Genomic DNA, 23,759 nt, shown 5'->3' with positions numbered 1-23,759 from the left:
AGTCCTCTTCATTTTCAAACGCTGGGGTACTTTCTACTTCTTACCCTCTCTGGGTTTCTCTGCCCCTTTCTACTTCTTACCCTCTCTGGGTTTTTTACAAATCCTGTTCTTTGTATTTTACTTATATATTCAACAAATATTGATTTAACAGTTCATATTTTTAAAGTGCTACTCAATATTCTGCGAAATAAATTGCGCAAAACAGCTCTCCTCTTCCCTGGGGAGGGAGATGGACACACCCTCAGATAGCAGGTGCCGTAACAAAAATAACACTCCTTAGTGGGAAACCAGATGCAGGTGAGCGTAATTGTGCCTGAGCAGGTGGGAGAAGGCCTTCCCAGGAAGCCTCCACTCTTGCCCAGTGCTGATCCATGTTATTCAGCCTCCTAGCAGCATCTTTCACCAAGAACCAACTCTCCTATTTTTCTTGAATGTTCTTTTCTTGGCAACTGTGACATTTTGCTCTTCCTGTTTTTCTCCTACTCCCACTAATTCCCTGAAGATAATTTCAGGATCATTATCGTCTATGCCAGTTTTAGTTTAGAGTTTCTCAAGGCATCATCCTAGGCCCTCTTCTGATTCTATATCATACTCTTCCCCTAAGTGATTCACATATCCTCACCTAGGAGACATACATATCTATGTTTTAATCCCAGTCCATCTGAGCTTTAATTCCACATATCCAAATGCCTAGGTCTACTTGAAATCTCAAAGGCAGCTTAAACTCATGGAAGACAGGATGCTCCCTGGAAACCTGTCTCCCCTTCAGTTTCCATGCCTCTGCATATCATGCCCCCCAATCCAGGTATCCAGAAGTCAACCTCCTACAAAGATCTCCAGCAACTCTGGCAACAAGTCCTGATATCACCACCTCCAATACATCTCCATCTATTCCTCAAACTAAGTCTCCTGTGGTTTGCTTTTCATCTGTCCTTACCTGCAATTCTGGACCAAGCTACCCTAATCTGCCCTCTGGAATACAGAAACAGCCTTCCAACTCACCTTTCCACGTGCAGCTTGCCCCTCTCTTATCTATTTCACGCTGGACCAGTGGAGATTTTTTTTTCCTAAATGCCGTTACTCACATATTTAAAGCCCTCTAAGGACTTCCAGTCCCCCAAACCTAGCCCTTCGTTTTATACCACCTTTCCCTTAACTAACCCCGTTAGCTCCTCTCCTTCCCCTGTCAGCATTTCCTCTGCAGCATTCACTCCAGTTGTACTTCTAGGTTTATTTGCATCATTATTTAATCAGTGTCATGTACCTTGAGATCATAAACTCTGTAGAACTGGGAAATATTGGGTCCCCTGCAGCTTTATCACTTGCTGCATAGCAGGTGCTCAACGAGTATCTGTTGAACGAATGAGTGAAATAGAATTGGAGCATCTTCCTCCTGGATCTCTTCCTCCTTTTGCCTTCTGAATTCAAGTTCTTTTCTTGACTCTTCTCCTCTTCTCTATGAATCCTCTCCCTAGGGGAAATCATCTGGCATTATTTTGCTCTACACTGCAAGTGAACTAAACTGCCCTCTCTTCGGAAACAATGTAAATTATTTCTGTTTTGGCTTATATCATTTTCTTAGTTAGAATTTGCCTCCCTGTCCTCAAACACACAACACACACACACACACACACACGCCCCTCACACCACTGTTTTATCCACTAAAATTACATTTCTTATTCAAGGTCAATTTCCAATGATATATTCAACATAAACTATTTCTTGATCCCAAATGTTAATGTTCTTTCTCTTACGAATTATCAAAACACTTACTTCTTATGTTATTGTCAAAATCGTCCCTGTATAGTGGGTACTAGTATATTTTTCCTTTTTCTCTTACAAACTGTGGATTCCTTTAAGAAACAATTTTGATAAATACTTGTTGAATTGGGCAAATGATTGAATTCTCTAACCAATTGCAGAACAATAAACCAATCATAGACAATTGATAATTTTTTTTCTACAATGGCTTTCATTATTCTCTTTTTCTAAAAGCAGAACCACTGCCATTCTGCTGTTCTTCCCCAGAGTTAATCTAAGTCCCCAAATCCTGATGTTAATCTCTTATTTTTATCTCACTGGAAATGAAGAACAGGTTAACAATGTAGTCTATATAGAAATGTCCTCCATACAGTTAAAGATTTATTAAGCCTTTCAGTCTTATTCATTTTCCTCATTCTTAAGATAATCTAATGTTTTTATCTCCTGATAAGAACTTCAGAGCATGTCACAATTTATCCTGTACTCATGCAACTAGAGATTTCTGTTGATTTCGAATATGTTTCCTTTAATCACAGGCTTAGCCTATGAGACCAATTTTATATAAAGTATAGATGTTAAAGGATTTTCCTGCCTGTGGTTTTTGAAGTTTCCTGATGTGCCAGTGAGTTACTATGAGTTGCTCCATGTGAAACACAATGAACTGCAGTTAGCCGGAGCCTAAGAGCCTTTTCCAAAGTCTTTAGGATTTCCAGCATGTTTCAAGCAAGTAAAATTTGCTGAAAGCAATTTACTCCCCATCACTCCATTCTAATGCTCTTAAGGTGACCATTCATTCTATAGTTCTTGATATAGAATTAACATCTAGGAGAAAAACACATGCAAGTATAAAGAATAGAACTTACAAGGGATCAATGATGCTACATATGTGGATATATGAAATGAATCTTCCTGCAAAGTGCGCTATTTATTTTAGGGTTAGTGTACTGCTTATAAGAAAGGAAACCTTGAAGGAGACATCCACAGGGCTGATGTCTGTGGATCAGTCAGCAGAGGCCTCAGGAAGCAGAGGGAAGACCATGTGGCTGGCACTGGAGGCAGACAGAAGTTGAGTCGTGCAGTGCCACTCACCGCCCACTCAACAGGACACTGGAGCTTTTCAGGCTTCAGCCATCAGCTGCCTGACACCCTCTTTCCACTCAGGCCTACCACAGGGTGCTAAAGAGCTCACATTCAAAAAGATATATTTTAAAAAGAAGTGACCTGTAGAAACTCTAGCAAGCTGATTTGAACAAAACAGATACTTAAACATATTTGCATTTGTTTATAAAGGTAGTTTGTTCTCAGGAACTTTACTTTTCTTTTTTAAGGAAAAAAACATTTTTCCAGGGGAGAGTGTGTACAAATTTGAGGACACTTTATGTATTTTGAAGGCATCTGCAAGCTGACTTTTCTCTTTCCTTCTCAAGTTCTATCATGGAGGTGCCCGGGACTTCCCAGTATGACTAGGATCATCGTAGGAACAGGTGTCACAGGTCTGGAGCTGAAAGTAAGATGTACCTGTGACAGAAAGTGAGGAATGATAATGATGCTTCTGCGACCTAGTCAGTGGCCACAGCATTATTAAGATGGCTAGTCAAAATAGGAGGAAATGAGGAAAATTCTGGAAAATAGTTTCTACTTCAATGATCTTCAAAGTTGCATTGGGCTTATCTCAGTATATTGTACCAAAATGATCTATTGGGTCATGGTAATAATAATTCTTTTAAAATTGCATGTTGTGTATATTTTATAATAGATGGAATATGTTAGTAAAAGGGCATATATAACGACACAGGTGATACACGTATGTATATATACTCTATAGATTATAAAATACGTAGATATATGTGTACATATCTACGTGTGCCATCGTGCACATATACACGGATTGGTATTTTTACTGATAGAGCTTGCCTGATCAAATATTTGGAGTATTCTGCTCAAGTCTTTCTAAGGTCAGAAAATACAGTATCAAAGTAGTTGGGCTGCCTAGAGGGCCAGTGATTTTTTGGCACCGAATAATCCAATGAGGGCAGCAATGTAGCAGACCAAAACAATCACCCGTTGATTTGGTGCCCACTGTTACTGAGAACCCACTGTGTGCTAAATGTTCCTACAATTTTTTTTAATCTTTATTTCTACTTCACTTTTGGAAAGTTTGTCTCTACTTTTTAGAGAAAACTCTTCTTTGTCAATGAGTAAACAGAGATTCCTTATAAATCGTAGTTAGTGTCTACATATCTATCCTCTTCAACTTTTGTAACAGTTTCTAGATAATTTATCAGGAAGAATCAAGATTTCTACCAAACTCTACATAAATTAGTTTTGCTTTTTCGATGAGAAGAAAAAAAGAGAATTTGGAAAAGGGAACTTTTTACTCTTAATTGGTTTTATTGCTAAAAGTTGCTCAAATATTGTGAAATATCATGACATGGACTGCTGGTGTTATACGTTTTAAGAGAAATCCCTCAGTATATATCTGGTATTTTTTTTAACTATTAAAGAGGTCACCTGAGGTCACAAGTGAAGAAAGTTTCCCCAAAGCACAGATATGGCAGCTTTCTTTGACCCTTATTCCTCATCAGACCTCTAGTGTCTAAACTACCTGTTCCAACCATCCCTTCTCTACATTTTTTCCCATTCTTTTTACAAAAACGTAAAATTCAAGACCAAAGTAGTCCAGTAGCCTGAATTAATTAGTGTTTGGAAAATTCACTTGGTTAGAAAGAAAACAGATGTTCTTAGCAAAATGGACATTGACCTGAAAGTTAAAGAATGCTGAGCTTGTCCTTCCTAATCTAGAAATATTTTTACTCTCTTAATTCTAGCACATAGAAAACAATTCTCAGAGCTCAGAAAACCCTATTACTATTGGCAAAAGATTTTGATAATAAACTCCATTCTAAAGAAAAAAAAAACTGCCAAGCACAAAAATTTAAAAAAATAAATAAATACAAGGGAAAAAAATAAAAACTGTTAATGGTGTGCCTGTACCAACTAAATGGATGGAAATAAAGAACATTCAGCATCTTTTTTCTACTGGGTTTAGATGGTTCTGTACATATGATAACAAATAAGACATATATACATCCTAAGACTAGGGAAGAGAAAGAGATATATACATCCTCAGAGAAGGGAAGAGAAACTGAAATTTACTCATTTCTCTAGCCATAAATTTTTATTACAATGAGATTTTTCTATATATATTTAACTAGAAAAATCCAGTGTTCTAGAAAATAAGGCAAAAGAGTCTGGGGCTCATGATAAACTTGCATTTCAAACATTATCCCTGTGTAATATTGGTTTAGTGGTTTTGCATTGCTTTCCAAAGGATAGATACACGCACTGGCAAACTTACTTTTATAAAATAACTATTCGATTCTAATTTTATTAAATTAATTCTTTAAATATGTAGATGTTATATTTTGGTATTTCTTTAGAATATCTTCCCCAGGAACACATCTGATTAGCTCTTTCTTGTCCATTTTAGTGGTATGTATAATTAAAAATAAAAGTTGCAGATATGTATGGTTTACCATATTTAAATAGTGAAATGATTACCACAATTAAGCTAATGAACATACCTCTTCACCTTACACAGTTAATTTTGTGTGTGTATATGTGTAGACAACAGTTAATATTTACTTTCTTAACAATTTTCAAGTATTATGCCATCAAACTGTCCAGAATTTATTCATTCTGCATATACGAAACTTTGTATTCTTTGATCAATATTTCCCAAAATTTACCTGTTTTTTATTTTAATTCTAAAGACATTCAATCTTATATTTTTATAGAAAAATAACCACTTAGTCCCCATTCAATATCCTTTAAAGCTACAGAGGACCTTAGGTACTTGATCTTAAATGAAGAAATTTATTTTAAGACTCCCATTTTCCAAGACATCTTACTGGAAATTACCAAGCTTATCTCTAAATTGTCACCAGTGGGAAATCTATAACTCTTAACGCTGAGAGAGCACCTTTAAATGACTCTCTCAAACCGAAGGTTATGTCTCCCTGTTGAGTCTGACAAATAAAAATGATAATTAATTTGAAAAGAACACTCCATGAAAGATAGAGAGAGCACAAATATTTGCTCCAAGTTTTTTGAAGTGGAAAGATTTATATTATCATTCCTAAGTTGAATGGGTCAGTTAATCCATCAGTACACTTTTACTCTATGCCCTTGAATTTATTCTGAACCCAGAGACAAACCACAAATGCTTTAAAATCACATCCTATGAGAAAAGGGAGGAGATAAACAGGCCAAATGTCCTCTTCGTAAAATGATGACACAAGTGGTTATTCAGTCTCACTTTCGGTGAAGGGAAAAATGTAAAACTCCCTCAGATTCCTGCCCTCAGAAAATTATTTCTATGTAGAATATAAATAGCACTAAGAAAAAGATAGTACCTAATACTATTTAATTTCTACCAAATAATTCAGTTTAACTGGAAGGAGGCAAAAAATGGAACAGTCCATCAAAATTTAGAAGTACCTGGAGGCTAATAAAGCACTTCAGCTGCCCAATTTCATTGTAGGTTTTACATCAACACTTCAGCCAATTTCCAGTCAAAACCCGAACACTTTCCATTTTCCATCCACAAATAGATTGTCATTTCAACTTTCATTTTATATGGCAGAAAAATGAAGCTTTAATTTATCTAACATGGACTAGAAAAATGTTTCAGTGGGGCCGAATCATACAATCAAGGTGATAGTGCCATGGCAGCAAACACAGAAATAAAGTTGAGTTTTTCTCCTTATAAATTGAAAAAAATTAATAATACCAAAGTTTTTCTTCTTCATTTACCTGATTCTGTTTTACTTCAAATTTTTCCTAAAGAACTTATATCTTGGCTCGGCGCCTATAGCTCAACCAGCTAAGGCACCAGCCACGTACACCTAAGGTGGCGGGTTCAAATCCCCAGCCCGGACCCGCCAAACAACAATGACGGCTGCAACCAAAAAATAGCCGGGCGTTGTGGCGGGCGCCTGTGGTCCCAGCTACTTGGGAGGCGGAGGCAGGAGACTCGCTTGAGCCCAGGAGTTGGAGGTTGCTGTGAGCTGTAATGCCATAGCACTCTACCCAGGGGGACAGCTTGAGGCTCTGTCTCAAAAAAAAAAAAAAAAAAAAAAGAACTTATATCTTATATATAAGTAGAAATTTGCTCCATTTTACAAAAAACTGAATAATAGTGATTCCTTATTCAACAAATTTTGTGACTATTTGTCCTGAACGTAAATCATTTAAGTTATAATTCCACTTAGCACTTTATGTGAACTGATGAGTCTTATCCCTAAAGACTAAAAATCAAGCCATAAGTTAGTAAACCAAGACTGAGCCCCCTGAAGCAGTAGGTGGAGCAGAGCATTCTACCGTGTGTAAGGATTTAAAAATCTACAGAGAACCCCCAAGACCTTTCAAGTAAAGAGATAAAATAGTTTATTAATTTGTGTTGAGCCCCCATTGCAAGTCAGCATTACCCAGACTTACATTGAAGGAATGTGTATTTATAGTTAATTCAGTTAACAAATGATTCTGCTGGGAAAGACTCCATGAAAGTGTTTAAAAGAAAAGCAGCTGGAGGAAAACGAGAAGCCTGAGCTGATTTAAATCTCACCAGTACCCACCTTAGGGACTATAAAATGTTTGTTGAGGAGGAACAAACCAATGCGATTCACTAAGCAGATAAGAGGATAATTTAGAAAATGGAACTTATCATTTTTTTCATATTTACTGGCTTAAAATTTGTAACTATTATTTTTTCAGAAATAAAATGATAGGTTCAAAAGGTGAGACTACTTAGATTGAAATTTCAGAAGGCTATGGGGAGAAGAAGTTAAAGACAAAGGAGGTAAGGAAGAAGGAGAAGAATGAAGTTTAGAAGCTTAAGGAGGGCTGTGCCAACGACACTGAGGAGAAAACAGGTTTTATAAGAAGAACTGATCTAAATATCTATAACCAGTTAGATTAGCCATTGAATGGAGACGTGGAGGTGACACTGAGTCAACAGTGGTGTCTAGAATGCTGGGGATTGGAAAGTTCTGTGGTTTTCCCACGAATGATGAAATCACTGAGCAAATGTGAAATCTTCAAGAAAATAAATTAAGCAATCTGCTTTTGCTAGATTTAACTTTAATTGACAGAACACAAACTCTTCAATAACAATTTCACATACAGATGATTTTTAAACTCTATCTGTTTTTTTTTTACCTTGGGCTGCTTTCTGTCTTCTCATATTTTAAATTATGATTTTAAAAAATATAAAGGGAAGAAAATCTTTGTTGAATTCCTCTATGCCATATGGGAATTTTTAAAAAACAGTTGGAAGTTTCTCTGGAGTGGCCTTCAATCAGTTCATTTGGCCTTCTATAAATAAACAAGTAAGCACACCCAGGCGGAGAGTAGATCTGGGGACACTGTCTCCAACATTTCTCCAGAAAATGATATACCTTCTGGAGCTTCGCTGGTTAGTTATTAGCAGGAACCAGATGGAGAATTATACTGTCTCCCCAGGACACTAATAGAAACAAGTTCTGGGATTTGTCTCTTTGAGTTTTTCCTACTGAAATATGTTCTAACACAACCTTCAGGGCTGAAATTATCCTGACATTTCAGCATAAAACAGCCAATATGCACTACCAGCTTTAATGTAATTAGGTAAAGCCTACCTTAATTACCGGATTTAAGCTTTATATATTTTGTAATATGCTCCATGATCAAACTGCCTAGAATGTCAAGGCCATTACATGCATTATCAGTTGAAATTCATCCTGCCAGCCTGAACAACAAGGAGGCTTCCGATTTGGGCCTTTGCAACATGTAAATAGACACAACAGATGATAGGGCATGGAGGTTAAAAGCAAACAAATAATAAACTGCATGACGCTGATATTTTAAAATTGGGACACATTTTCCCTTGTCTTTTTAATTTCCCTAAAGAGAGCACAGATTCTACAAATATGAATGACTGTCAAGCACGTATAAATAAGTTCGGAAGTTGTCCTGCAGTTTTTCTCTGAGACATTATTACTATTGTAAATATTCTTTTCATTTTGAAATGTATAATTCATTTCATTAGAAACATGTAATAACTCTTGAATTAAAAAAAATTAGTGTCTAGCTACATCTTCAATAGGAAAGGTAACCTATATATAGCTACAGGATAATATGCACATAGTATTATAATATCCATACAGTCTTGCATTTGATTATTTGCTGTAAAATAACTTTTTTATAGATTTTGGCAAAGCAAACAGTACAAACGATCCAGAAGACTCTGCAGATACCATAAGACATTATCAGAGTTCCAAAAGACACTTTGAAGAGAAAAAAAGCAGATCATCATCTTTCATCTCCTCCATTGATGATGAACAGAAACCGCTCTTCTCAGGAATGGTGGATTCTTCTCCTGCAACAATGGGGAAAGCGTCGGGGCTCAATTTTGAAGAAACACTGCCCAACTCAGGAAGAATGCACATAGATAAAAGAAGTCACTCTTGCAAAGGTAATCAAGAATCAGGAATCAGGCAGGTTGTCACTCTTGAGTGCTAACTATAAAATACTGACTTACCACAAATTAAGAATCATAAACGGTTACATGTTAATCTAACCTTTTTCAATGTCATGAAATATCTGCAAATAGATCAGATATCAGATCCATTTACGAAGTGTTTGCACTATTGTGAAAGAAGCAGTTACTATTTCCAAATGATGATAGTGTGAGAGGTTCTTGTGGCTAACCAGACTTAACGTGATGCCAAGTAGAAAACGGTGGGAAAGTGCATAGTGACTCAGTGGGAAGAGAAACAGCAAGGATTCTAACCAAGGTAGCCAATCTATCTGTTATATGTGTCCATTGCACCCATTCCTTACCCCAACCCTACAGGGTTACGATAGGAATGGTCAATGCTATCACACTGCAATACATGCCAAAGAGAATTTCATTTTTCTAGGAATATGAGAAAAAGTGGAGAAATGCCCTGAAATACAGTATGTTCTTGATCTAATTCATTTATTGAACATCCCTACCAAAAAGAAAACACAAATGTATGGGTTTTATTGTATAAAATATGCATGAGTTGGCTAATAACCCTTGATTATATGTAGATATTATGCTAAAGGATAAAACTGTCACCTGAAAGAACCATTATTTTAGCATCTATAGATCAAGCCATTAAATAGTAGTAATAATAGGTGTGTGTGAGGCTGCTTGGGTGCCAAGCTCAGCCCTATCCCTTGCTCCCTTTAAGGCTTTGGGTAACTGACTCAACCAAACCCACTAAAACTCAGTTTGTGCATCTCTAAAATAAGAACAATATTGTCTCTTCAACTAGTAGGTTTGCGGTTATTAAACAAGATAATGTGTAAATTACTTACTCTGAAATAAAATCTCCACTCTATTTAATATTTTCTCATTAAGACTTTATTTTGCGGCTCGGCGCCTATAGCTCAACCGGCTAAGGCGCCAGCCACGTACACCTAAGGTGGCGGGTTCGAATCCCCAGCCCGGACCCGCCAAACAACAATGACGGCTGCAACCAAAAAATTGCCGGGCGTTGTGGCGGGCACCTGTGGTCCCAGCTACTTGGGAGGTGGAGGCAGGAGACTCGCTTGAGCCCAGGAGTTGGAGGTTGCTGTGAGCTGTAATGCCATGGCACTCTACCCAGGGGGACAGCTTGAGGCTCTGTCTCAAAAAAAAAAAAAAAAAAGACTTTATTTTGCAAAACTTTAATCATTTACTATAACCTGGATATATGAAAATGTAAAGATTAAGAAGGCATACCAAACATCAAAAGAATATAACAAAAACAAGGAAAGATAGATGCTCTTGGCCCAGCAGGATTGCAAAATTATGGCAGAGTATTCTAATATTACCCAGCACCATCACCATCTTTCCACAGGATCCTACTCAACAACAAGAGGTTTATTGAATCGAAGGTGTTTAAGCTTTATATTTTTCCAGAGTTGCTTTCCCTATCATGTAGAAACTTTTTCTGTGACCCCACATTGAAGTAAGCTAAGAATATATGAACTGTTCTCTGGACAATCTAAAATCTTGATGAAGTGAATGAAAATAGTACCTCATTTATCACAATGGAAGAATGGAATATTAAATGTGATTACCAAATGCCCCATTTTAGTTATTTATGAAAATGGATTCTGAGAAGTGCTAAAAATAGAAACAGGTTGTATCACGGAAATCAGAAGTTCTGAAGGCCTTGCTGTACCATCTCTACTGTCTCCAAAAGTCAGCAAAATGAAGGCCTGATTTAAAAAACAGAAAGTGCTGTTGTTGTTTTCCTCTTGAGTCTTAGAGTTTCAAGTGACAAGTTATTAAAAATGTATTTTAGGGATTTTATTTGACTTTATAATGACTCTCACTGACAATGAATTCTCATGCCTGTCATCATACATTTTACTTTGTCACTTCTTCCAATTATTTTTAATTAGCTATTTTTCATATACAGTAAAAAATCGTATTTTAACAATTTTAAGATCTATGAATTTTTAACTTTAAAAATGTACAAGTCAATCCCTATATAAATTAAAAAATTATCTTTAATGTATAGCCAAATACGCATGTCAATGGAATAAACATAAATGATGTCAAATAGCTTCAATCAGTGGAACATGTAATACCCTGTTTAATTAGTATCATTAACCAATGGATAATTTTAGAACTTCGTGCACTAAAAATTTCATTCCCTTTTGAAGACGAAGTACTGTGTAATGTTCAAGAACTTGAATAGCATTTAAGGTATAACTACAACTGCTGCTGTTTGAACTATTAATTCCCCACAAATTTTCGTGTCATCATCAATAGAAAATGTCACTCACTCATATTCCTGGCATTTTTATGCTGAATCCAACAGAGAAGCACATTTAGCTGAAAATAAAATGGAAAAAAAATTAAATGGACTCTAATCCTACTTAGATTGAGGTCAAAAGTTGACTCGAGGAAAATTGTGTATTCAGAGCAAAGTGAAAGTTTACTTTCTGCTCATCCATTTCCAGAAATGTGTCTTGCAACTATAGCAACATTTTCCAAGGCAACCAAGTGCAGAGTCTTTCTGAACTATATTTAGCAAATGTCTACAAGGACGTTCATTTGATTAAGACCACTAACCAAGATTTCCCCCTTTGAACTCATCAGTTTTTAAATTGCCATTAAAACAAGCTAATCACATATCTCCAGATTTTAATAAAAGACTAAATTATAATCATCAAAGCCTCTGTATCTATGTATACATTTTATTCATTTCTACTATGATAATCATTTTTTCTTGAGCTTGAAGAAAAAATGTAATCCTTTAGAATTTATTGCATGAGATTCACCATTGTCATTTAAAAATCAATTTATTTTACATGATTTGGAAATGAGAGAGCATTGAAACACAGGCAGAAATTCTCTAAGCTTTCTTGACACAAAATTCACCAGTATAATATGAAACTTCGGTCCTATTAGTTCTTGTTATCTTCTTGAAAAATGTTTCCTACATTAACTGGCTACTAGGAAACTAGACAAGAACAAGCATCAACACCATCAAATCACGTATGTATGTATTCTGAACATTTGTGTTGCATTCCTGGTCCTAAGTTGAAAATCTAGTTTACTAAGATACTCTGTTATCATTTTACTTTTGAAGTAGGTTCAAGTGTCTGTGGATAATAAATCATACTTCTCAGTGAAAACCTGCTGATAAATATCTTAAAAATCTAGCACTATCATTTACATTTGTTCGTATTTGGCAAAATACCAAAAAAAAATGATAAACTGTCACTTAAAAAAATGAAACAAAACCCCAGGATCGCATGGTGTAAGGAAGCCATAACCAGGAAGAGCCTGTCTGGAAATCGTAGCAATCTCTCCGAGATCTGTTAGCTGGGTCCACAGAACAAGGAGCTCTGTCTTTGTATTTGTCTAATGTTGTTTTGAATATACTAATTCAGAGGTCCCCAACCTTATTGGCACCAGGGACTGGTTTCATGGAAGACGATTTTTCCACAGACCTGGGTGAGAGGTGGTTTCAGAATGATTCCAGCACATCACAGCTCCACCTCAGATCATCAGGCATTGGATTCTCAGAAGGAGCACACAAGCCAGAGCTATCACATGCTCGGTGTATAGTAGGGTTCACCCTCCTGTGAGAACCGAAGGCTGCTGTTATCTGACAGGGGGTGGAACTCAGGTGCCAAAGGTGGGGAGTGGCTGTAAATCAGATGCTCGGGTCACTAGCTCACTGACCTTCCCTCTGCTCATCTTCTGCTGTGCAGCCCGGTCCCTAAGAGGCCGCAGACCAGTCCTAGTTGTGGACTGCAGTGCTAGTTCCTTTGTAACAGTCTCACCCTACTTAGGCAGAAATTGTAGGCACCTCATTAGAGAAATTTCTGTGTACTTAATGGTAATAAATACTGAGCAAGAGAAAAGCCATGAAGAATACAGAAATTTCCCCTTCTTGGAAGAAGACCATGCATTTGAGCCACGTAATCGTACTTTTGGAGAAATCGCAAGAAAGGAAGGAACTCTGAGAAGTCCAATGGTTGATCTTGTTCTCTGTTTCTAAAATCATAACTAATCCTGCCCAATTCCGTTACTTTCTGTCCAATTTTCTAAAATAGCCAAGGATGTAAATTCCATAACTTTACATAATAACTTTTCTCAGTGTTTAATCATAGCTTCTTGTCAAGTTTTTTTTTTTTTAAGCCTTTCTATCAAACCAAAATCACTTTCCAAAATTCAAATCTATTTCTATGTGAAAATGCAGACCAGCTTCAGATCCTTTCCCTCCTACCAGCTCTCCCCGGGAAGAAAAAAATGTTTCTTTTTCTCTGAAATAAACCCCCAACGCCAATGGTATTTTTTCGTAAGTTTTGTTTTCCCTTTAATTGCTTTGTAGAGGCAAAGAAAGCATAGGAAAAGCATCAAAAGTACACAGCAAAAATGAGTGAGAAAGTAGGAAACATTTGTCCCCCAAGTATTGACAGCTTGAAAATACAGTTTACAGGAAAAACAGTAAATTAAAAGAAGTTCAGAAAATGAATCTCTATATAAAAAAGTGACCGCAATCCTGCTAGACTGAATTCTTCAAGTTCAAGGCCTATGTCTCCTTCATTTTTGATTTGTCCATATTTAGCAGAGCGTCTGGCACATAAGAGACACTTAGTAGAACATTTGAAAAGTAAACTTGCGCAGATAAGCAATTTGTTTTATAGTAACATAAAAATATTCAAAATCAAAAGAGCCACAAAAATATTAGAAAGAAGTGTTATTATATTAAAGGACAGCACAGAAGGGGCAGTGTGGAAGGGGCAGGAAGGAAGCAAAAAACTTGGACTAGAGGATTTTCTTGGACTCTTCTCATCCTTAATCATTCACAGCTTCCTGGCTCTGTTTGAGTGGGGTTGGTCTAACCTAGCGGTTCTCAACCTGTGGGTCGCAACCCACAGGAACTGTATTAAAGGGCTGCAGCATTAGGAACGTTGAGAACCACTGGTCTAACCCAATCCCCCTAAAAATCATTCTCCTCAAGGCTCCCTTCTTGTGCCCCCTGTGAGTAGGAAGATTGCAAATTATTTTGTGGGAATGAGCCCTAGAAATTTTAAAACCTGTTGGTAAAGCAGTACAAACAAAAAATTACGTTATCTGCCTAATACAAAAGCACAAAATCACTGGTCTCTAATCTGTTTTAGTTAGGACAGTCCGTGTCTTCTCTTAGCACAAACAAAAAGATGACAAAGTTTAATAAAGATTTCGGATCCCCTACTTGTTTTTATTTGTATAGAAATGGTGGGGGTGGGGGCACCGTGAGACCATTTGGGTGAGATCTGCCACCTGTTGGTTGCAGCCCCTCTTTGGTTCTCTGTCTCTCACTTGGGTTACACTCCCAGATCCCTTCCAGCTTTCCATGTGGCTGTCTGTGTGTCACTGATACAGAGGGGGACCCAGAGAAGCTGACATCCATCTTGCTATTTTCCACAGATGTCACTGACATGCGAAGCTGGGAAGGAGCCAATGTCCAGACGCGGCCTGAGCGGCCTGAAGAGTCCAGTCCTTCAGCACTTCAGCGAGCTGCCTGGGGGGTCTCTGAAACTGAAAGTGACCTCACCTATGGGGAAGTGGAGCAAAGATTAGATTTGCTTCAAGAACAACTTAACAGGTATAAACAGAAGCGAGGCAAAAGGAAAATATAACCCAAACCTTGGATCAGTCCAGGCTTACTTCTTTGAACAGCAAATCCTCTTGCCATAAACCCATATTTTCCCTACATACTTGTTAATTTAAAATAAGACTCAGGTTGGTGCAATGGCTTATGCCTGCAAGGCTATAATCCTAGCCCTGTGGGAGGCTGAGGGAGGAGGAATGCTTGAGTCTAGGAGTTCAAGACCAGCCTGAGCAACACAGCAAGATGTTGTCTCAAAAATAAATAAATAAATAAATAAATAAGAAAGAGAAAAAAAGAAAAGAAAAGTTAAGTAGGTATGAGGGTGCTCTTGTACTCCTAGCTATGAGGACGGATCCCTGAGCCCAAGTTTGAAGTTGCAGAGAGCTATGATATCACTACTGCACTCCCACCTGGGTGACAGTGAGACCTTGTCTCTAAAACAAGTAAGATCAAAGTAAGTAAGACTAGAATTTGACAGAATTATTAATTTGTGTTGCAAGGAGCATTTATTTGGTATATTTCATAATGCTGGCAGCATAAATCCTATTTTTTCTTTACTGCCTACAGTTAGTATTTCACTAGCACTGGCTACCTTAGATAATTCCTTTTATTCCCTCAAATTAATTCATATTTCACTTGTTCAACACCCTCCTTTTACTAGCATGTTCCTAGTAATTCAGTTATCTGTTTATGTCATTTTAAAAGTACCAGCAAAGTAATTTAAACGTGGATTCAGTCAAGTCAACTTGTGGAAAATATAATGGAATTGAAAATGGCTCAAAGTTAAATCCCAGATCCTCTTCACTTCTCTTTCACCTTTGATCATGACCATTTAGTAAATCTGAGGACTAAAGTTTGGTTTTAGAGAGGAGGTAACCCTTTCATCTGAGTCTGTATAGTTTTTAGTTGTCTTTCATTTGGATATTTCCCTGGATTCCAAGGCAGATTTCTCGAGGTCCCTCTGTCCCAATCCCCCAGAAAGTTACAAGAAAAGATACCAATGCCAGAAGCCTCTGAGCTGGTTCCATCTGAGTCGCCAAATATAAACAGGGTGACAGAACCAGGAGTCAAACACCCATGTAGGTTAAAGTTGTCCTGTATTACCAAGATTCCAGGAAGACAGGGAGATTGTTCTCAAAGCCTGCCTTACTTTGAGAGAAATCTACAGACTTCCCCCAAAGTCACTATTTTTAGCTGTACATCATTAAATCCTCTTATCTCAAGCTGCAGGACTCTTACCGGTGTTTGTCACATTCCTAAGCTATACATTTTCCATCTGTTGTTCTATCTTCAGCCCAGGTCATGGTGGCCTTTATGGCACTGGAACCAGGAGAGGGCTGGCAGACGTGACTGTCCAATAACTATTTAAATCATTAAGTAACTTTCACAGCCATAGGCGGGGAGGTTGTTCCTCTCCTTACAGTAACACATTAGTCACGGGTTACTATCTATGCTTAATATAGCTTGTGCCTTTTGTCCATGCCATTTGCTGTTGTTGTTGAAAAACTGAGTGAATGAAAAGATGAGTGACAGGGGCAGGGATGGTTTCTGTAGAACAGTACTAGCCCTGTCCTTGAAATTGGACAGCCAAGGTAAAAATCCTAACTCTGCTACTTAACCACTTACAGGAATATTGGGTCCAGTAATTTAAAATTCCCTAGCCTCAGTTTCCTGCTTTGACTCATACCTACCTGCAAGGCTGCTGTAAGGATTAAAACAGTATACATGGAGATTATACACAAATGCTTTACAAAATGCAAGATGTACTTGTAGCTAGGTATAATTTGATTAGCAATGAACTTCTATTATTGGTGTTCGTTTGAGTGTATTCTCCTAATTTATATGAATTTCCTGGTCTGGACCTTTCTTCACGACTAAAATTGAGGTTTTAGTATACCTTTGTTGTTCTATGATAGGTACCAACCATTGCTGCTGGGATAAGTCATACTGTTTTTTGATATGTCCAGAGGCTAAAAGTGTAAGCTTTTAAGGGTATGTTCCTCTAGGGCCCATTTGTCTTGCAACCACCCGATAGTAATAATAATTGTTATTGCTATTTTATTACATTAGAACATTGTGATTATCATATTAAACTTTTCCACGGCATAGGTGTAATTAAATCTCTTTTGATGTATTCCCAGCATCTGTGTGTGCTTTCTGAAGACATTCTGAATTGCTACTGTGAAAGATGTCAAATCAAAATGCAGTCATTCATGTTAGAAAAACCCTGACAAACGGAGCCGGGCAAGTTTATTGATGAGAGCGTTCTCATGCTTAAAATTCCCAATAACAAAATCCATCACAAAGATTGTGCAAAAAACACAACCTTACACAAAGGCCATCACCACCTTACAAAAAAACACTTCTGCAAGGACACCTGCCCAGCAACTGCCTTGGACCTCAGACTGGCGTCCCTCTTGCTATTGATCTTTGTAGCTAAGAATAATCATTGAAAGACAGTTCCGTAATCCTTCCCATTCTCCCTTTAAAGGCGTTTTCCTTCCTTTACTTCCCTGTATAAGAACCAGGGCACATGTCTTTCCGTTGTCAGGCCCTATTCCTGAATAAACATCCCCTTCTCTCGAGAGCTTCTCTGTTTGGTATTCAGGTGGACGCTACCACTAATACTTCTTCTCTTTTGACAATTTCTTCACTTTATGCCAGAAAATAAAAGTATGGAAGTTTGAATAGGGCACCTCAACTCACACTTACACTTTGAGAATAAGGATCCTGGGACATTTTCCAGAGTTGTGTCTACTGTGTTTGGCTTTGGCATTTGCTCAAATATAGAACTGTGAGTCCCTACCCCCCTTGTATCATTCAAATTCACAATTCATGTACACAATGCAATAAAAACAAAGCTAGATGATCTAACTTCAACGGTCCTTTCTGCTGATACTTTTCTGCATTAATGACTAAAATATATGTAGGGTGAAAGGTTTACATTAGAAATGTTTTTATGTATTTATATCTTAGGCCTTCAGGTTGATGTATTTAGGGAAATTATTAATACTTGATCCTACAGCAATGCTTCTTAAACTATAATGTGCATTTGAATCACTTGGGGATCTTGTTAAAAATGTATATTCTAAGTCAGGAGATCTGGAGTTGGCAGAGATTCCACATTCTAACAAGCTACCAGCAATGCTCAATGTTGCTGGTCTAAGGACCACACTTTGAGTAGGAAGTCCCTAGAAAATGTAAAAACTGTTAGTAATGACTCCTTTTGTTGCAGAACACTCTGAGCTATTTATCTGTACACCTGGAGCATGGCATAGAGCACTTGTTTAGTGTTACAGTTATTTATGCAATTTATGCACTTTCTACACTTTGCCTAAGAGGTCAGCTCCGATCAGCCAGTGGGATCAGATTCATATTTATTCGTCACCCTGTTCTCTCATCTTCCTATCAACGCTGTGCCTGATACAGAGAATAGAACATCTGTTTTACATAGCTTTATAGCTATGTTGACAAAAAAGTTCCAAAAATGTTATTTTCTGTTTTAAAAACCAAAATGAATTTTTTTTTAATTTCTATAACTCCTCCTGGGTAGAGCAGTTTATGTAATCTCAGTAGAAGAGTGCCTTCTAATTAAGCCAAAAGACCCTAGTCATAAAACATGAAAATACAACCCTGTGCATAGTAAAGAAGCTTCTCACTAAATCTTTTCTTTGTTGACTGCTCATGATATCAAACCACCAATTAATAAAACAAAATTAAATAGTCAGAATTATTGCAAGAAGGGAGATTGCCCTCAGGACATAATCTAGTGATATTTTATAAGAAGAAGTGAGAAGTAGAATATTTATAAGACTTTGAGTCTAGGCCTTTCAAGGTGGGAAGTTGATTCAAAGTGGGCAAAATTCATGATATAATACTTCAGGATTAATGCTGTGAGTCTGTATCTTGAACCAAATCTTGATAAGGTTTGATTAAGAAGTTTGTTCGGATGAGCAGACTACTGTCTTCAGTGAGTCAATCTGTAAAAATTTCCTGAAGAATTAAGAGTGGAGGGGAAACTGAGCTGAGCCCTGATTAGCATAAGACTCACTTCCTGCTTGAGAAACCTGGAGAATCATGAGAATGGCATGTGAGCTGTGTACGTGCAGACCAGAAGACTGGCCTCCAAGGGAGAATGTATTTGTGAGGTGTGGCAATACCCGGCCTAATAATTATGGTAAAGATTCTCTAGATTCCAGAGGTCTCTAGATGCTGGAGGCAGAGTTTGTGCTCAAGGTCTGGTTTTGCAAAAGCAAAGATGGAGACATTCTACCTGACCTTCTCCATGTCCTCCCTAATCAGTGCTAATGTCAGGCAAGCAGCTTTTATCTACTTCTTCCCTTTTCATGACAATAAATACGGACCGAGGTTTACTCAGGAGAGCTCCTCCCAGAGTTCCTCAGTCCCCCGACATAGACTTTGTGCCAAGCCCCCTCACCAGGCAACCCCCAAACCTCTTCATAAGACTAAAGTTATTCGCTGTTTTTTTTTTTTTAATTCTACCCAGGGAAAGTTTTCATGGAACAAACAACCAAGTTGTTATCAGAGTTGCTATGCTCTTATCTAAGTAATATTGACACAAAAAGTCCCTGTTCACACCCTATTCTAGCCACTTCTCCTGGGCATGGTGTTGATTGAGAGTCCCTCTTATGGCACTATATTGCAATTACTGAACACGTGAATGCTGAAGCCTCAGCTTCCAATAGATTTTTCCCTCATAGAGACCACTCAAATAGGTAGAACCCTTGATAAAGAGATCCTTTTTCTCAGAGAAACCTGCTACCTGACAAAAGGTATTACAGGACTCAAAAGCATTGTAATTTTTTACTCTGCTGGGACTTGACTTCATCTGTGGATGAAGTTTTTATTTCAAGCCTTTAAACATTCAATGTAATAAACATGTGTAAACCACCCACAACTAAATGCTGCTCTTAATGATGGGATAAATTTGTACAGAAATATGTCTGATGAAATCTGAATGTAAACTTTTCTCTGGAGACTCAGAGGAAAGAAATTACAAATAGGTTAAATAAGGGAAGATTTTGGGAGAGAGATAAAAATTTAAGCTGGGTCTTAAAGAATAAAAGGAGAAAACTAACATAAGAATAAAGCAAGGGGTCTGCCCAGTTTAGTTGGTACCATAAAAATTAGATAAGACCTTAAGGTAAGAAGTAGATAAATAAATCAGTCGACAACTGACTTTCCCCTTTTCAGTTTGTGTCTTTGACATTTGCAAAGCTATGTATAATTTATAGGTATTGGTTTAGAAGCCACTAGGTTATGACTATCTATCCTTACTAACTACAGAAAATCTGTAAGAATAATGTGTTATTGTGAGTCTTAGGAGGAAGATTTGCAGTGTTAATGTCAAAAACCAAAAAGGAAAAAATGATCTTTTCTCTCTCATGTTTTCCAGATTTATTATGTTTTTTAGCAAATGAAAGGCTAATTTCTATTTTTTTAAATTTTTTTACTAAATTATAGTTGTGTACATTAATGCAATGATGGGGTACAATGTGCTGGTTTTATTTCTTTTTTCTTTTCTTTCTTTTTTATTTTTTTGCCTGGGGCTGGGTTTGAACCCACCACCTCTGGCATATGGGGCTGGAACACTACCCCTTTGAGCCACAGGCACCACCCAATTTCTTTCTATTTTGAATTCCACATAGATAGCATGTACTTAATTAAGCAAAATTATTTCTATGATTTTAACATTTTTGGTAAGATTTACTTTTTCTTTACATTGTTATTATTCATAGGCAAACCCGCACAAATAATTGAAAAGTTAGAGGAATTTTCTAAAGAGGCATATGGTCCAAGTCTTTTGTTCTTTTGTCCACAAAATTCCCTATGTATTTAATGCTCTTGTTAACAATCACAAACAAAGGGAATCTGACCAATACTATTTTGTTATTTTTCCTTAAATTTTAATTTAAAATAAGAGAATGAAATTAACAGGCCAGTAGATGACCTGTGAATTTTGAGGAAAAAATGATCAGACTAGTATTTTGTAGGCCAGACGGGTCAGAGAGCAAGTGAATTTTTAAGTTTGATCTGTGACTTAAATACCAAAGGCCCTAACCTTTAAGAAATTTGGCAGTTAACATCATTTATCATTAAAGAAAGAATACAATGAATAATGTAAAATACTTCTATTGAATAGGAAAGAGACAAGGTAAAATAACAATATAAATTTAAAATACATAAGAAATTTATCCTGCGATGCTGCAACTGTGAAAGAAATGTTACCAATCTATTTTTTAAAGACTAAAAAATACATTCACAAGATACTGCGTAAAGGCTAATTAAAAAGTAAAGACAATTACTGATTAACAGTAAGTTTTCAGTGTGTGTTATGTTTTGAAATCAATAAAGGCTAATTAAAATGAAGTCCATTCCCTTCATCTCCTTTTCTATTAATTCCTAACATAAGCTGAAAAAGGAATGGTCTTTATCAGAATCATTATTATGACACAGCGCATATTGGTCAGGAAAGAATCCCTGTGCTCCCTCTCCTGTCCTTCTTGTTTAAAGCAGGGTAATAATTCTAGCGCGGGAAGTGATGAAATTTTCACAACTGTGCTTCCAATCTTGAACGATTTTAGGACTGTCTTTCCCTACTTCTATCTGTCCTGCAGACTTGAATCCCAAATGACAGCTGACATCCAGACCATCCTACAGTTGCTGCAGAAACAAAGTGCAGTGGTGCCCCCAGCCTACAGCATGGTAACTGCGGGAGCTGAGTATCAGAGACCCGTCCTCCGCCTGATGAGAACCAGTCATCCTGCAGCATCTATCAAGACTGACCGAAGTTTCAGCCCTTCCTCACAAGTGAGTGCAGCTATTGTACCATCAAGGGCATCTCCCAGGGTGTGTCTTCAGGGATCACCTGAAACAGAATCACCTGGAGTGCTTCAGAAAATACATATTTCTGCCTCAATCCGTTTCTACTTAAAATGCCTGGAAATGCACCTGGAATCTGCATTTTAAACAAGCTCTCCACTGATTCGTATGCTGAATTAAAATTTGAGAACAATGAACATAGAAGAATGATTTTAAACACTAGCATTTTTTTCAAGAAAAAGTTTTCCAGAAACAATCCATTTACATTTATATACAGTAGAACTTTGAAAGAATAGTCCTGAATCCAAAAAGTGATTCAGAAAAAAACCCCCCAAATCTGTAATTTGCTGCAGTGGCAAAGTCTGTGAGAGAAAGAAAGCAGAGAAGCACTATGGCCAGATTAGATTTGAGATTCAAATGCCATCAGGCTAGTTATCTGAACTGTGCCCCGCCCATCATCAGAGATCTCTCTTTTTTTTTTTTTTAACTTGGATGCTACACATAAGAGAAGGAATTAAAAAGTCTTCTTTATTCTGCCTCTGAACCCCTTTAAGAAGACCTTATAGAATTAGTGAATATGACTAGTCTAGCTTTCTTGGAATTCTATTTTGGACATTAGTCTTAATTACATAAACATTATGACCAAATTGGACATATGAAGAATGATTTAAATAAGGATTTCTGGAACAGTTTTATAAAACTTTTTTAAATGTTTGGAAATTTAAAATGCAAAACATTTTGGGAAATGAAACTATGTTAGTAACAGTAGGTAATATACTAGAAAGAAAAATGATCTTTCTGAAGTTTAAAAGTAGAAATTAATTTATCTTTAACCCGTTTTCAATGGCTTGGAAACATGTAAAACCAAGTGATTTGCTGTGATTGAGACAGCATTATTCGACTAGAAATAGCAATTATGCTTCCTTTTTTTTTCTTTTCTCTTTATATCCCTCACTGATCAAGTGAACACTTTTCTCTCCCAGTTTTATATTAACTTTGAATTAAAACTTATCTGGAAAACTGAATGTATAATAGTATTTTTAAAATCTGATCTTAAAAATCTGGCTTCAGGATAAGTTTTTGGAATGGTTGTTTAGTATTATTTAAACTAATAAGTGATCTCCAATGGTTGTTTAGTACTATCTAAACTAATAACTGACTCATCCACGGTTGGTTAACACCACTAATAAATACAGATTAATGGGGAATGAAAAAGCATACAGATTTCATGAGTATAATTTTCAGTGACTATCAATATGAATCATAAAAACCTGTTTTCTTTTCTCTCTGTCAGTGTCCTGAATTTCTAGACCTTGAAAAATCTAAACTTAAATCCAAAGAATCCCTCTCAACTGGGGTGCATCTGAACACAGCTTCGGAAGACAACTTGACTTCACTTTTAAAACAAGACAGTGATCTCTCTTTAGAGCTTCACCCTCGGCAAAGAAAAACTTACCTTCATCCGATCAGGCACCCTTCTTTGCCAGATTCATCCCTAAGCCCTGTAGGAATCTTGGGTCTTCATAGGCATGTTTCTGATCCGGGTCTTCCCGGGAAATAATCATTTTGTACTATTTATTCCACATACAATGTAAGTGCTTTTAATGGCTGTTTTCCTTTTTGTATTTAAATCCTCTCTACTTGACTCAGGGGCTCACAAGGTACCATTATATGCAAAAGTACTGTATATTTTCCTAAATTGAAGCTTGTAAGGTAAAATTAAGCAGTTAGGATGTATATATACGTTAAGAACTTTTGGTTCCAAATGTTAAAACTGCCAGCATCTCAAGGCACCTTATTTTTTATTTTTATTTTTTAAACCATGTGCATGTTAGGAAACTCCAATTTCTCTTGCATGGAGACTCCTATTTATTGCTTTTAGTAAACCAGTACTTTGTTATGAAAATGCCTTCCAAGCACATAAAAAAACCAAGGAATAAAACTGTTCATGGATGTAACTCAGATTCAGATGATCCTCAACTC

General features: G+C 36.9%; 1 protein-coding gene across 1 annotated transcript in view; it reads left to right on the top strand.

Moving 5' to 3' along the window:
• KCNH7 (potassium voltage-gated channel subfamily H member 7) overlaps positions 1-23,759 on the top strand; it is a 470,910-nt gene extending 447,151 nt beyond the window's left edge. Inside the window, exons 13-16 of the mRNA XM_003795144.2 lie at positions 9,020-9,274; positions 14,750-14,927; positions 21,572-21,764; positions 23,071-23,759. Coding sequence (XP_003795192.1) covers positions 9,020-9,274; positions 14,750-14,927; positions 21,572-21,764; positions 23,071-23,337 — 893 coding nt within the window. The 3' untranslated portion in view covers positions 23,338-23,759. The remainder of the gene's footprint in view (positions 1-9,019; positions 9,275-14,749; positions 14,928-21,571; positions 21,765-23,070) is intronic.

The sequence above is a fragment of the Otolemur garnettii genome, unplaced genomic scaffold, assembly GCF_000181295.1.
Source record: "Otolemur garnettii isolate 467f Iridium unplaced genomic scaffold, OtoGar3 scaffold00090, whole genome shotgun sequence".
NCBI classification, from domain to species: Eukaryota; Metazoa; Chordata; class Mammalia; order Primates; family Galagidae; genus Otolemur; species Otolemur garnettii.
This window is presented reverse-complemented; position numbering and strand designations above follow the sequence as displayed.